Source organism: Alosa sapidissima, chromosome 14, assembly GCF_018492685.1.
Source record: "Alosa sapidissima isolate fAloSap1 chromosome 14, fAloSap1.pri, whole genome shotgun sequence".
Lineage (NCBI taxonomy): Eukaryota > Metazoa > Chordata > Actinopteri > Clupeiformes > Clupeidae > Alosa > Alosa sapidissima.
The window spans coordinates 28,364,034-28,379,077 of record NC_055970.1 but is presented as its reverse complement, the minus strand read 5'-3'; the positions used below and the strand labels follow the sequence as shown (position 1 = coordinate 28,379,077).

At 44.6% G+C, this 15,044-nt stretch overlaps 1 protein-coding gene across 5 annotated transcripts in view; it reads right to left on the bottom strand.

Moving 5' to 3' along the window:
* The window catches only part of LOC121681686 (protein unc-13 homolog C-like), a 121,605-nt gene that overhangs the window by 12,595 nt on the left and 93,966 nt on the right, over window positions 1-15,044 (bottom strand). For 4 of the 5 annotated variants that reach the window (XR_006022244.1, XM_042061562.1, XM_042061561.1 and 1 more), the window contains 11 exons: window positions 14,916-15,042; window positions 12,742-12,838; window positions 11,993-12,136; window positions 11,365-11,442; window positions 9,840-9,917; window positions 9,526-9,552; window positions 5,915-6,003; window positions 5,261-5,401; window positions 4,538-4,661; window positions 3,867-3,926; window positions 178-258 (listed from right to left, as the gene is read on the bottom strand). Coding sequence is in view for 4 of the 5 variants with exons in the window: in XM_042061562.1 (XP_041917496.1) it covers window positions 178-258; window positions 3,867-3,926; window positions 4,538-4,661; window positions 5,261-5,401; window positions 5,915-6,003; window positions 9,526-9,552; window positions 9,840-9,917; window positions 11,365-11,442; window positions 11,993-12,136; window positions 12,742-12,838; window positions 14,916-15,042 (1,046 nt within the window). In the remaining variant the exon portion in view is untranslated. The remainder of the gene's footprint in view (window positions 1-177; window positions 259-3,866; window positions 3,927-4,537; window positions 4,662-5,260; window positions 5,402-5,914; window positions 6,004-9,525; window positions 9,553-9,839; window positions 9,918-11,364; window positions 11,443-11,992; window positions 12,137-12,741; window positions 12,839-14,915; window positions 15,043-15,044) is intronic. The other variant, XM_042061563.1, reaches the window with a different exon arrangement.

The window sequence follows — 15,044 nt, the reverse complement described above, 5'->3', positions numbered from 1 at the left end:
AACGCTGGCTTCATGCATGCATGTGACTATCCGTCTGGGTAGGAGGTGCAGGTGAAGTGTGAAGTGTGTGCTCTCAGCCTGGACATGGAACGAGGGAGACAGACGGCTTGAGAAGGACAGATGGAGAGGGGAGTGATAGAGAGAGAGAGAGAGAGTGGGAGGGAGAAAAAGCAATACCTTGATTGTGGGAAGCACTAAATCCATGGCTGCACATTGGCGTGGTGTCAGGCTACGAGCCTCATCACGGATCACGTGTTCCTAACAGGAAGAGACACACACACACACACACACACACACACACACACACACACACACACACACACACACACACACACACACACCATCATCATTAGGTTCTAATCCAAGAAAATATATATAAAAAGAAATGTTACATATCATGGCATGGCATTAATCATGAATCACGATGCAAATTAACAATTTATGGGCACTTGAACATAAATGACCATATGTTTCGAGTATACAGTCTCTTACGGGCTGTTAATAATCTCTGGCAATACAGTTGGCCTTCATGTGAAGCCACACAGCCTCCTGTGAAATAAGGAACTTAATAACTGCTGTCAATCAACTGCCACAGTCCTGTCAATCATCACACCTGACCATAGCACCCTCCAGCAGGGGAGAGAAAAGGGCAAGGAGCCCAAGACAGTACAATGTTTCTGCTATACGCTATAACACATGACACCAGCTTTAATGCATGTTAGAAAATGGCTTTGCTAAAAGCCTTGCTCTTGGTCAAGCATTACGTAATGACATACAAATGTGTCAGCCCGTGTGTGTCTATAATGGAAGGAGGTCATACAGCTGTTGAAGGGAAAGCCTGATGTACAGCTACGGCTCTAATCCTTTATGATGTCATGGAGAACACTTTGCCTAATCTTCTTCTGGACTCCAGGATATCCACAGGAATTCACAGTCCAGGTTTTTTCCCCTTTCTTGTTTTTTTCTTTTAAGGGGGAACATATCCAGAGCAATTAGAATGAGGGTCTGAACTCTGTAAGCTCCAACAGGAACTGCACCGTATGATGATGAAACTGATGTTGAAAGTAATCCTTTGATCAGCGGATTGGGACGGATACAAGATGTGTTGGCTCCTTGGACAGTCGGGAGCTGGGTTTCAATCAATAGCCGGAAGTGTGGACAAAGATGAGATTTGGTTTCCGCACCATGCATCTCCAGATTGGTTTGTGGTGTGTGTCTGTGTGTGTGGGAGTGTGTGTGATTGTGTGTGCATGTGTGTGTGTCTGTGGTGAGGGTTGATACGGAAGAAGCTGTCCATCGATTTCTTTCACATTAAAGGTCACTTTTTTAAAGATCAGTTCCCATACAACAGTTTTAACGCTTTGTCGAAGTGTATTGATTAGGTGTTAACTCCCCCAGAATGTGCAGTGACGGGCCTGGGATTGGGAAGGGCCAGCCGTGCCCATTACTCTCTATTAAAGTCACAGCACAGTCACTGAGTTCACTAATAAGTCTGGAGACCAGGGCTTCTGAGCGCATGTACACACACAAACCTCTCATGCTTCACTGACCAAAGGAGCTTGATAAATTCCCTTTTTTGGAAAAGCAATTACGGCACATTCCGTAATTAGTGTTTCAACCCAGTGGCAAACTCATCATCTTCAACCTAATCAAATAGTGATATCAGCTGTGCTACAGAAAAACATTTTGATTTAGTATTGCTGGTATGCATTGAGAGTAAATAGTATAATTTTGTATTCTAAGAACTCTGCCAATTCAGTGGAAGGCATGCATATCTGTCTTCACCTCCCCCTTTCTTACGATTGCCAAAGGGTAAAGGTCCAGCACACCTTCAATATGCTAGACAAGTACCATATACATTACCACTTAGTTTGGCTTACTTCGCACTAATAACCCAACTTGTCTCATATTTTCCACTAAAGACTTAAAGTTCTGCTACTCTAGCCTTGGTCTGGTTCATTTCATTACTTTACACAAAAACAGACTAAAAACTACCGTTTAACTTTTAACTACCAGACTACATCGAGCACATTACACTCCACCACTGCGTGCCATTGGTCACTCACTGGGGTTTCCTCCCGCTCTCCTCACCATAGATTGATGCTATTGCAACTAGCTGCAAGAGACATACAGAATACACATGAAGCACATCCATCCTTGAGCCCTTCTATCACTTCATGATCTGGGTACTTCTATACTGCACTCATGCAGCGTCTCTATGCACACTGTATAAGCAAGCTTAGTATGCTTAACTCTTATTAAGCTTAGTATGCTTAACTCACTTTCATACTCCATTGCAATGACTGGATGCACTGAAAAAGCAGGCAGCAAAATGTCAAAGTACCAAGTGCTCTACTCTTTTAGTCACCTTCTCCACTTGCAACCAGTTCTTCCTTTTTTCCTCCTCCTCCTCCTCCTCCTCCTCCTCCTCACCCTCTCTGTCTCATCTACTGCAGTGAAACTGTATGTGGATTACTCCATGAAATTGATTATTAATACGATTATACCTCGTATCTGAAATGGAAATGGAAACTTCAAACCAGTAGGAATGTTCTTCTGCCCAGGAGTGTAAAGGACAGGTGTGATCAGACTCTAATCCCGTGCTGGGCAGGGAATGAGGAGCTGATAACCGACAGCGTCTGGGCTACTGTGTCTTAGCCTGCAATTATTGCCACTGAGATCCTCAATGGAGAAGCCGGCTGGTAATGACAGGACTGTAATGATGGCTGAGAGCGTCTCGGTGCACTGCATAGACAAGAAAGAGGCTTTCAACAGGCAAGAAGCGACAGCAGGCTGCCAAGCCACCTGAGACCTGAGACTGTGTGCATCCTCTGAGGATAGTATGTACTCTCTCTGTTTTTGTCACAGACACTCTCTCTGCCTCTGTGTCTGTCTGTCTGTCTTCTCTCATTAACACAGACACAGTCACACACACACACACACACACACACATACAAACACACGCACACACACACGCACACACACACAGAGCTCTCTACAACCAGTGGAATGAACATGTGAACTGTGTGGAATGAACACAGTGGCTGTGCTGAGGTCCTATTTGTGCTGGGGCTATTTGATTGCCCAGCAGGAGTGTTGAGACGATGGGCTGAGGTTAAGTGATTCGGACTGACACAAAGATACAGTGTGTAGGGGAGAGGCTCAGAACTCCCTCTCCCTCCAATCACACTGGCACAGGAGATGATCAGAATGGCCAAAAGCCTCTGTGTCATTTTTCAGTCTACAACGTTCCTTTCATTGCCTGCTCTCTCCATCTCTTTCTTCTCCTCTCTCTCCTCCCTCTCCTCCCTCTCCTCTCTCTCTCTCTCTCTCTCTGGTCTGAACAGAGAGCAGTTAGTGCAGGGTCATATTCATCTCCACCAGGGCTCATCTCATCTGCCTTCCCGACTCTAAACACATTCAGTGGGGGCAGAAACAATCACTCCACTACCCTCCCAGTGTCTCACCTGTTGGGCTGAGCATGCCCCAGCTGCTGCCATCAAATCAAGCGTTTCATTTGAAATGCAGACGCTGGGAAGTGCAATTTTAATGCATATCTAATGTACTGCGTCCCTTAGATCACATAAGGCTATAAAACTGTCTCACTACAGAGACAAGATTTGGACTAGTGAATGGTAATGTGTTTACTTGATGTTGCCCATTTGGGTCAGTATCAGCGGGGATACTACAGTACGTAATATAGAAAAGGCAATTGGTTCACTTGTACGGTTTTTAAACACTCTGGATGCATTGCAATCCTACAGATACTTCTAGAACAGTAGAACAAATCGCTTCTAAAGATTCCAGTTTCTCACTTGGTAAGCACAATACACAGCAACACACAGCACGCAAAATACTCTCCTTACCTTCAGTTTTGATAATTGCCCCAAATCCTTTGCAGCACTAAATATCATCTGAGCTCCTTGCTGTTGTGAGAAAGAAAAAATAAATAAATACAAAAGGTGAACAATGATTCTTAATGACACAAACAAACAAAATAATTGCTAGAATAGTTCTGTGGTTTTGAGATTAAGAGGAACTCAGGCGCAGCATGAGCCCGAGCCATATCAGGGATTTTTTTTTTTGTGTTGGTGAATTTTTTACAGCCCATTGGCATTCAATGTGCATAAGCTACGCCGGAATATTCTTAATGCAGGTGCGCAGGGCGCTGTCAGTGTTTAATGCACTGAACAAAGCGAGGCAGCTCCATCTGGGAGCGGCTGATAAAAGTGCAGCCGTTGCTTGAGAGGCTAAGCCTGCAGCCTGCGGGGCATCCTCGCCAGGCCTGTCAGTGCCATGTCTACCCCACAGGTAAAGAAAGACTTTTTCCTGAGGTGTTGCACGAGAAAGCACCCCAAACACTGTTTACTTCTTGGGCTATTGATGCTGGCTTCAAAGCAAGGCTCGGGTGAGGCCTTTACATAAATTGCTGCAATGAATCAGTGCAAGGCAATAGTGGGAGTGACACTTGATGGTAAATGTGAATGGTGGCACTGGCAGAGTGTGAATCTCAGAGACGCGGGGTGTGATGGCTCACACTCTGGTCCGTAAGGGGAGGCAAGACGATCTGCCTCTCGATGGTGTTCAGCACGATTTTCCAAAGCTCCTTCAAAACCCGCTTCAGCACTGTCTTCTCGCAGATCTTGGCAAACAGCATCAAGCTGTAAAAAAATAAATAAAAACAGCACAGTTCCCACTTTGTCAACATCCCACCACGAAGCCCGAATGATTGTCAGTGACAGCACTGTGGTACTGAAGCTTCCGGTAGCAGTATTCAGTAATAAGCCAGGGTTCAGTAACCTCTGAGATGTGGTGCAGATGCAACTCCTTAATCTCTTACGCTGCTACGTCATGGCTTAAGAGGTAGTGGTGGAGGGGGAGCAGTTGGGGCGGGTGACATACTGTACACAAAAGAGGATTTAGCATTGCATATGATTACGAGACCTGGGGATAATTCTCTGATGGCCTCAATGTTACTCTGATAACAGACTGGAGGAAAAGTGGTAACAATGGCAGGCTTTTTTTACAGCGACTTCCAGAGTTATGTAATCACGCATAACATTTAGTGCTGGGCGTATCGTTTTAATTTGAGGATTTACCAGAGCAAATGAAAAACAGTATATTAATGCTAATCTCAAATGTTGCTTGATTGGAGACTTTTGTCCATGCAATTTTGCTTCCTTCCTCATCATGCGTCACTGACATCATTTTAGGTGTGTGTGTGTGTGTGTGTGTGTGTGTGTGGAGGGGTGAAACGTACTTCTTGTCCAGTAGGTCCATAAGAGGCCTCAGAACAGTCTCAGCATCCATAGCAGCATTACTCTTGTTGCCCACGTTGCCTTTAATCTGCACCAGCTCCTGATTCATTTGCTTCACACAATCCTCTATGACCGGCTTGAAACTGTAGGTCAGACACAAGGAACACACCATTTATAAAAGTCTCTGTGTGTGTGTGTGTGTGTGTGTGTGTGTGTGTGTGTGTCTGTGTCTGTGTCTGTGTGTGTGTGTGTGTGTGTGTGTGTGTGTGTGTGTGTGTGTGTGTGTGTGTGTGTGTGTGTGTGTGTGTGTATGTGTGTGTGTGTGTGTGTGTGTGTGTGTGTGTGTGTGTGTGTGTACTGATACAGCTTTTATGTTGTCCTTCTGGATTATCATCTTACCGGAAAACTCTCGACTATCTCTCATAATGTATACTCAAGGTAAGTGTCTGCTTCCTTTTTTATGGACACATACATCAAGTTAAAACACATTGTTTACTGAGATTTACTTAGCCATATTGTTGAGCTTTGCAAAGTACTTCATGTCTCTTTTAATTTATGTTTCAACAAGTCTACTGAGTGTGCGGAGAGCATCAGCACCGTGGCTGTCTGACATGGATGCCATCCAGGCTACAGAACACCGGCTAGCGTGAGCTCACCTGGAGCCGAAGACCCCGCTCAGCTGGTCCAACACGGTGTTGAGCTTGTTCTGGAGCTCCTTCAGCAGCTCACTGGCCTCCGCATCCAGCTGGGAGAGACAGAGAGAGTGAGAAAATGCTTCACAGACACACACACACACACACACACACACACACACACACACACACACACACACACACACACACACACACACACACACACACACACACACACACACACACACAAACTGAACGGGAGACAACAATATGTTCATGTTAATCTGAGTGAGAGAGAGCCAAGACAGAGGAGGTGCTGAGGGGGGTGGGGGGGTGGGAGGAGTGAGCAGGAGACCTTCCTGAGAAATAAACTCAAGCAGCTGCCTTGGCGCACAGATTGTTTTAGGTGATGGAAGTTCAGTGAGTGCTAGTGAACAATGCTTCCATCATTATCCAGGCCTGAATATTTTTTTCCAGCGACGGTATGTCTGTGCCACATGTTGGATGATGGGCAGAAACTGACAGCGTACCTTGATGCATTAAGAACTTGTAGTAAAAATTCACATCTGCTAAGAAAAGTAACCCATGTCACAAAACAGCTCTCAAGAGCCACCTTTTATCTAACGTCTATCTGTCACACACATATAAAGAAACCCTGCCTTAAAGAGAAACAAACTGATTAACCAAATCATGGACATTACAATGACAAAATTATACAATCTAACCCAATCAAAGACCTAACATCCTCAGGCTGAAGAGAAGCTGGACCTTTATTTGATCTCATTCCTCTGACTCCTCTCTGCCCTTATTATTCACCCAAGTAGCCCCACCACCTCTGGAGCGCATGGCTGATCATCGCGGGTACGAGTCACGCTTTCACACATGTAATCTTCCGGCCAGTTTGGCTGCAGATTTGAAATATTGCTGCCGGTATGAAGTGTTGATTAAAGGCTTACAAAAGTGTTCAATCACTGCAGTGCGATACCCTGAACAGGCAGAGTACAGCAATGCACCATTATTTAATGAGTTTGAGTGGGATGTGAGAAAAACATTATCTGTAGCGCAATAAGGTGTAGAGTCTGCTGTGTTTTTTCAGTAAGCCTTTCTCAAGGTGATTCTGTCAGGAGGTTCAATAGGGATAAAATATTAAATCCAAAGGAATTGCATCCAGTCTAACTAAAGGTGCATAAACAAATAGCAACCTCCCACATAGTTTGTGAAAAGGAGATATGCTGGAAAATATGCTACACCCTAAAGCATCTGCAAACATACAGTATATATTTGTGTGGGACTAGATTTGTGAGAGATTTGAATGTTGTATACTGTAAATATATTGTATTGATACTGTAAATATAATACATTGATAAATAGGGCAATGGCCACTCATGAGTAGCAAAAGCTAAAGTCTGATAAAAATGTTTTCATCTCTCTGATATATAATTCATACTGAGGAAGACAGTGATCTTCTATGTCTATGTGAGGTCAGCTGGCCTCTTCAAGTGTGTGACCTCACACCAGAACTGGCTCTCATTCTCTGAAACCTCTACTGGCACTTCAGCTTGATGTGGCTACAGCACACCGCGGTTCAAATGGGGGTGTCACGTTCTGAATTCAGACCCAGAGGATCGTGGAGGAGGGGGGGCTGGGAAGATGCTGCTCTTGCTGAGCATGCCTCCGGAAGCGGCTGCCAAGGTCCTCATGCGTTACAAATCAGTGCACTGCATTCAAGTAAAAAATGGCCAAGCTAACAACATCCATACATTTCAGTGTTGTAGGGCCATGTTAGATTGGCAACAATCATCCTGACTGCAGGGTGAAGTAAAATATCTAAAATAGTATCATGCTCATTATAGCTCTTATATTTCAAATAATGTAGAATCATATGGAATGAGTTTTCTTTTTTGGCTATATTGCTTTTCCTTTCTCCCCCCCATATGCAATAATGTGCTTTGGTATACGTCCCTTACAGCTGTGCAGTGCTATGTGGCTAAATTCAAAATAATGATTTTTGTGGGTGTGTAATACTGTATCCAGATAAGTTTGAATTGAGTTGATTTGACAGGAGGTAATTTCCATGTAAATGTTAACTGATATATTTACCAAATCACACCAGACGTGAAGTCAAAACAGTGTCAAATGATTTAAAACAGGATGGACATGGATATTTCATTGAAGAATAAACAATGTCAGTCATAGTCAGTCTTGTTAGCATAAAGCAGAAAGAATTTGCTCAGAAAGGCAGTGCAATGGTTTTCCAATTGGGGTTGTCCTGAGCAGTTAACTAAGAGAGGTCGCCTGCTTTGACAACTCTATATGACCAAACACTGCATATATAGCAGGTTGGAGAGACACTAAAAGTATCCCTAACGACATGTCACATATCCTATAAAAATGTGTTCACCGCGGCGTGACGTAAGCAAGGTTATAGCTTCTAAAATATTAAGAGACAGCGGTCAAGAGAAGAGAGGATACCTGAAGCTAAAGGTGTGCGTTTGGCTCTAAGTGTTGGACCCAATTATAAAACTCTTACTCCCTTAAGACTGAATGGGATCATAAGGACAGTGGATAAAGAGAGGGGCAACACTTTGGCTTCAACTATCAGAGCAAAGTTTAAGTTCTGCAATTAATTTCCTGGACTGTTAGCGATCTGTTATTTATAATTTTGTGATAACACTTCTCCATAATTGCGTTTTTTCTTTGACTTTGCTAATTGCTTTGGGAACGCCATCCCTTCTACGGCTAAGTGTTTTACTGGAGAGTTTGGCTGCACAGAAAGTCTCTGCCTAAGCAGCAAGCTTTGATGTAAAGAAGATCTAGCTTCATTAATAAACCCCACTTCACAAGCTCCAAACTGCGCTTTCAGATTTATCACAAATGTTGAACCCATGGTTCTAAATCAATGATTTTCCACATGCATAATATAAGCAACTACAAAATAGTTGTCCATGTTTTGTGTGAGTCTGCAGTGGTGTGGTGTAAATTACAAAGCATTCCATTTGTGGCTGCAGTCAGGATGTGGCACGACGTGTGTGACAGCAGTGACACTCTCAGTGTGAGCTGTAGGCAGAATGGGGAACGTGTGCTAAGTGTGAGATAAGCTCATCAAACCCTGGCGGCAAACGTGTCAGGCTGCATTCTGTGACTGGGGTGAGGGAAAATGAGGAATGATGATCAAAACGGAGATCGAGCGCCACTGCATCTCCAAACTGGTGACACCCGCTGCTAAATTAGCCATTAGCGCTGTAGTGTGTTTGGACATGGGGGGTTGGAGGGGTGGCACAAAAAGACAAGCTATAAATAAAAGTGTGATTGGGCGTTTCAGATCCACCCAATCTGAAAGATGTTGAAAATGGCTTTGGCTTTCAGACAGGGAAAGTCAACAAAGTCTGGTGGCCCCCGTGCTTTTTGGAGCCTCTGAGAATGGTTGTTTTTGCAGCACACTTGGCACATGCCAAGTTATTTTAGCAGTTGTGACACATGCTCCTGACAGAGGTGAGAACAGAGGCATGGAGAAGCGGGAAGGAGGGGGGGGGGGGGGGGGGGTTGTGTGTGGGGGTGGCACAGGAGGCCAGGAGGGATGGGGAGGTGGCGTGCTTTCAGTGGCGATGGCGATGCAGGAGGGCCCGTTCACACACCTTGCAGAAGGCCACCACCCCTTCCTCCTGCCGCACACAGCACGGAGAGAATGGGAGACAGAAACAGACCACAGGAGACAGGCACTCATTTCACATTGGTTAGAAGGAAAGACAGACAGACGGACAGACAGACAGACAGACCAGAACACCAGACATGCAAACTTCATGTCACGAGGAGGGTTACCGCGATACTGTCAAGGACACAGGACGGGTGTTAGAGGTGAACAGACAGGGTTAGAGAGGACAGCATCCATCTATCTATTCAGCCAATGCTACAGGGGCCACCATCGGTCCCCCAGCAGACCCATACATACCTGCTTCCCTCCCATTGATTCAAACATCTTCTCGAGCTGGACTCGAAGCTGCTGGATGTTGTTGAGCAGGATACAGGGCTGTCGAGCAAACCAGAAGAAAATGAGAGGATTTCTGGAGTCATCCTCTTTTTTTAGCGAGCTAGGCATACTGTATGTGTGAATTGATTTCCATCCATATCATCAGACTATTCATGCATGCTATCATTAAATCTATACCTACTGAGGAGCCCATGATAGGTCAAAGATAATACATTCAAATTCAGAAATCCATTTTCATGCTAAAAAGCTATTCACATATTCTATTACAAACTTTCAACATTTTTTTCTTGTTTACCTATAAGATTTTTTCCCCATGTTCTTTTATCCGTTTCCTCCCCGAACAGAAGATTTGATTTTTTAGTAAAATCAATTTTATAGAAGCACTCAGAGACACCAATAAAGCATCTTTAGAGGGGTAACAGTGTGTCCATATGAATAGGCTGGTGATGTGTGTGGACTTGAGCATGCGTGGACCTGGACAACACAGCATGTCTCTTCAAGAGCCTAGACTGACAGATATATGACTGTCCTCATCTGTCTGAGTACTTAAAACAATTACCACCGTGATCTATGCCAGACTTGCCAAGGTCACATGTCAGCCCACTGATTAATCTCCTCACAGGACTTCAGATGCTTATTAAGAGGCTGGAAATCTGCGCAACAGTGAATTTCAAATGGCTTTATTGTTCACAAATGGAATGGAAATTGTGTGGCTGCTGTGAGGCGACAGATGATCCGAGACAGTAACCTCACTAAAACATGTAACATGCTATCGTCAGGGAGTGTAGAAAGCCCTGTTTAATTACTGAGATGATTTATTGGGGAAGTACAACTTTAAAGGTGGTGATCACATGAGGTTTTTCAGAGTTGAGCAAAACTGTCAATTAGGGAAAGAGAAAAGCACTGGGACACAGCACACTGATGAGAGAGCATGCCGCACAGAGAGGGACGAGAGAGCGAGAGAGGAAGACAGAGCCAGAGATACGCCTTTAATTAATGTCTAACACCAGCTTCCTCTGTGGACCTGTCACACTTTTAAAAGAAACATCTGTCATCCGCCTCTGACTGATAGCGAAAGCATTATACTTTACTGTTAAAAGAAAGCAGATTGCATGTCATTTGCTGTAGAACCTGTCTAGTCTTTGTTCTGCCCCCTCTGTCACAGAAAACAAAGAAAATAAAGTGAAATGAATGAGCAGTGTACTACAGAAATCTTGTTCAGGCAGAGCACTGCATGAGACATGCTTTCTCCTCTGTGGAGACAAGTCACTGGGCATGTTTGAGCACAGGCCTGCTGGCCAGATAGCTGAGCTGCAGATCTACCTAATGGGCCGGTCACAGTTCAACACAAACCTCAGCGCCTCACTAAGCCTCACTGCGGTCACCATGGAAACAAGGGAGTAGGATGCCCCACCAAAGACAACAATACTAATGTCTGATGTACCAAAAAAAGACCACAACATGAAAGAGAGTAGATGATGCTTACCACTTTCTCTTTACTTGCATGCAAGGGGAAATCCTTGGATATGATTGCAGCATATTGCAAAAGAACTTTGTTGATGGTCTACAAAGGAGAAACAGACAAGAACTCAGACTGACAGCTGGAGACATAGGATTTGGCACTGTACCTTAAAATGTTGATAAAAGAGCACAAAAGACAACAGCATTCTACATTCTGCTAACACTGACATATCTGACTACAAACATCAAGACACCCTCTTTATTTAGCATCCAAGAAAGGAATATAAAGAAGTAAAGCATTAAATACATAAGTTATGCATTTAAATATTTTTTTAAAATAAGAATACATGTTTTGCCCATTTAACTGTTGTAATTGATTGCTAGTGCCAAATCTAATAGAAGAATTATCTGTCACAGCTTTCATTAAAAAATGAAATATTAATTATCAAAGCTCATAAAGTTATAATTAAAAATCTAAATTATATTCTAACCTTCATTCCTACTGGTACTTAAAATGTGATCTATATTTGAAAATAATATTCATTGAAAATTCAACATTCGGCAAATTATTTAAGTATCCACCTCCATGTTACATACATTACCCCTATGACTGTGATAGTGTGAAAATACACATGTGCTGGCACTTCACTCACATTTGCAAATCGCCGCATGAAGTGGGCCAGCGCGTGTGGGTTGGGGCACTCCAGCTTCTTGATGATCTCAAAGCTCTGATTGAGCTGCGTGAACACGTCCACCACCGAGCAGGAGAAGAGAGCGTGCTCCGACGTCACCTGGAACTGGAGGTGTGAGGACGAGAGCAGAGATGACTGCTGGTGAGCACAGGAGCGAGGCGTGTTACGGATGTGTGGCTTGTGCCGAGTGCTCTGCATCCCTCACATCGTGCACAAAGGCAATTTTCATTTCTCTCTCTGTATCCTGAAATTGACTATATGTTTTCTCAATTATAATTAGGACTGTTGCTCATCACTCCTGTGCAAATGCACTGCCTAACTTGTGCAAATGCACCTCCTAATACACCTGTTTTATCAACTGGATTTAATTATTCTGATAATTGTATGCAATTAATGTATGAATCCAATCAGCCCCATAGTTCCAACCAGCAGTTTAGCACACAAAGTCAATCCTGCTATGAGCCTCTGAGTACAATATGTTGGACCATGATGCAGTGAGACATTATTTTTAATGACAATATTAGACTGCTTAAACTCCTCATACTGTATGTTCTTACTGGAGCTTAAAACAGGATGAGGATGAGGATGAAACATCCAAGCAAATGTTTCAGGTAAACGTACAGTATTAAGCCAATTTCAGCCTGCTGGGATGGATGACGAGCACACGTCTCAGTTGTGTCAGTGGTCTTGAAATGTGAGCGAGTACTTACTCCATCTTTCTTATCCCTCTCGAGAGCACCATTAAGGAAGTCCATGGCCACGTCCTCGTTCTCATCGAGCCACTGAATAACAAAAGGCTCGAACCACCTGCCAGAGAGAGAGAGAGAGCGCAACGCGTCAGGTCGCAGTAATGCTTCGTGATCCTGTCGCAAAATCCCTCACAGACACCGTTCCCCAGGAGGGCTGTGGGCTCCGACCCCCATTACAGCAATTAAGGGTGTGCTGAGGGATGGAGCAGCCGGCAGAGAGGACATCCGCCAAGCCTGCTGCTGCTGCTGCTGCGGCTCACTTTGTATTTTTCTCGACTAAGCTGTTTTTGGGGAGTTTTATAATGAGAGGCAGTGCAGCCCAGACCTCATTAAAAAAACAACAACAACAAAAAAAAAAGCTTTGTGCCACTCCATTCATTTCCAAAGCTGTGTAGACATGGCACCTCAAAAGTGCCAATCAACATCTGCACCGAGGTAATGATGGGGTGTGCACCCACATGCACGCAGGGGCTGTGAGGGGATGGCTTGTGCTGCTGAGATAACATGCAGGCCGTGTGGCTACAGATCCGACCGCTGATTGATATGGAGAGCAACAGCAGCGAGAGGGGAAGGCTGGTAGAGCAGGTGTTCAAGTGACACAACTTCTTAAAAGCTTTCCACGCTTTCCACTTCCAGCATTTCATAAATCTGTGTGGGAAGGACTCCTATTCATGTTCAGGTTTAGCTCAATAAGCAAGGCATTTTTAATATTGGTAGGCAACATCTTGCACGGTGGAGGGCTTGCTTGTCACAATATATTATGAATCCAAGGAGAGATTTACAACATTTAAAAGGCATTAATGCAAATCAATGCAGACTGAATTAATATCTAGGCAGTAAAGCATGTTGATTTGGAGACATTCATAATGTTGGGAAGAACAAAAGGGCAGAAGGCCAAAGCAACAAGGACAACCAGCCGAGACACGCACAGGTACGCGGGAGCAAAGGTGAGGGTGAATACCTCATTAGCAAAGTGAGTTTTAGTGTGGACATAATGAAAAACACATACACATACTGTACAGTATGTCCGTGCAATGCATGAAAGAGGTTCTATAGTGTGCTGGAGTGGCGCAGTAAAGAGTGCCAAGGTGGAGGGAGCAGTGCTGTAGAGCTCCAGCACGGTGGAGGGGCATGATGGGAAGAGGAGTCCAATGGGGGGCTGAGGAGAGAGCAGCACAGAGGCCCACAGTGCTTGGCGCCCTGTTGAACTGTGCAGAGCAGCTCTGTGAAATGCTGGAAAGCAGCGGACACCGCAGAGGGTGCAGTAAAGAGACACTGAGCGTTTTATAGGAGCAGCACTTCATAGGCACACAGCACAGCGTCCATGGGGAGAGAGAGAGAAACAGGCTTCAACACACATACACACACACAAAGAGAGAGAGAGAGAGAGAGAGAGAGAGAGAGAGAGAGAGAGAGAGAGAGAGAGAGAGAGACATATTCACATAGAACTGGAAAAAGTAAATAAAATGGGAAGAGCACATGGCTTCCCCCTTGTGCCGTATGGTAATTGCATCATTATGATGATGCTCTCCAGAAGTGTGTTGCAGGTGATCCAAGCCAGACTCCCAGTCAGACAGCATGCAGACTCCGGCTGGAGAGATTAATAATAATAATAATATCTAGCAGGCGAGGAGTGGAAGAGGCGCGGCGCTCCAAACGCTGCCTCAGGGAAAATCGATTTCTCTCAAGGTGTTGTTTGACTGACAGGCCGGGCGCATCGCTCGCCACCCTGTCCTGGCTGTCATCGTCTCCCACATGCGCTCATCATTCAGCCTAATGGATTGGATGCTATTTCACCAACAACGGGCGCGTATGAAAGGGCAATGTGTTTCTACACGTGTATTACAAATACATGACTTGTAATGCAAGAGGGGATCACCCTTGTGGCACACTGTGTGCGAGCTCTAGGTCGTGCGTTCACTTGGACTTCAGAATTCAAGTGCTGTGACAGTGCATGGGAGAGGAGAGAGAGAGTCGGCATGACTGGTACGGAATGAAGAATGGCCACATGAGTAATATGACATCCATATATAAATATATAAAGAGAGGGCTGTAGAAAGGAAGCTACAAAGTGAGTGGAATACAAAGTCACACAAGACAGACACGATGCCAGTGGGGTGAGCGTGAATACCTACAGAGAATACTCCGGTGGGATCCCCTTGAATGCTGGCAGATCTCGGACGTACTCATTATGGAACCATTTGACTTTGAAATGCAAATTCATGTACTCCGTGCTTTTGCATAGACGATGTTTATCGTGCTCT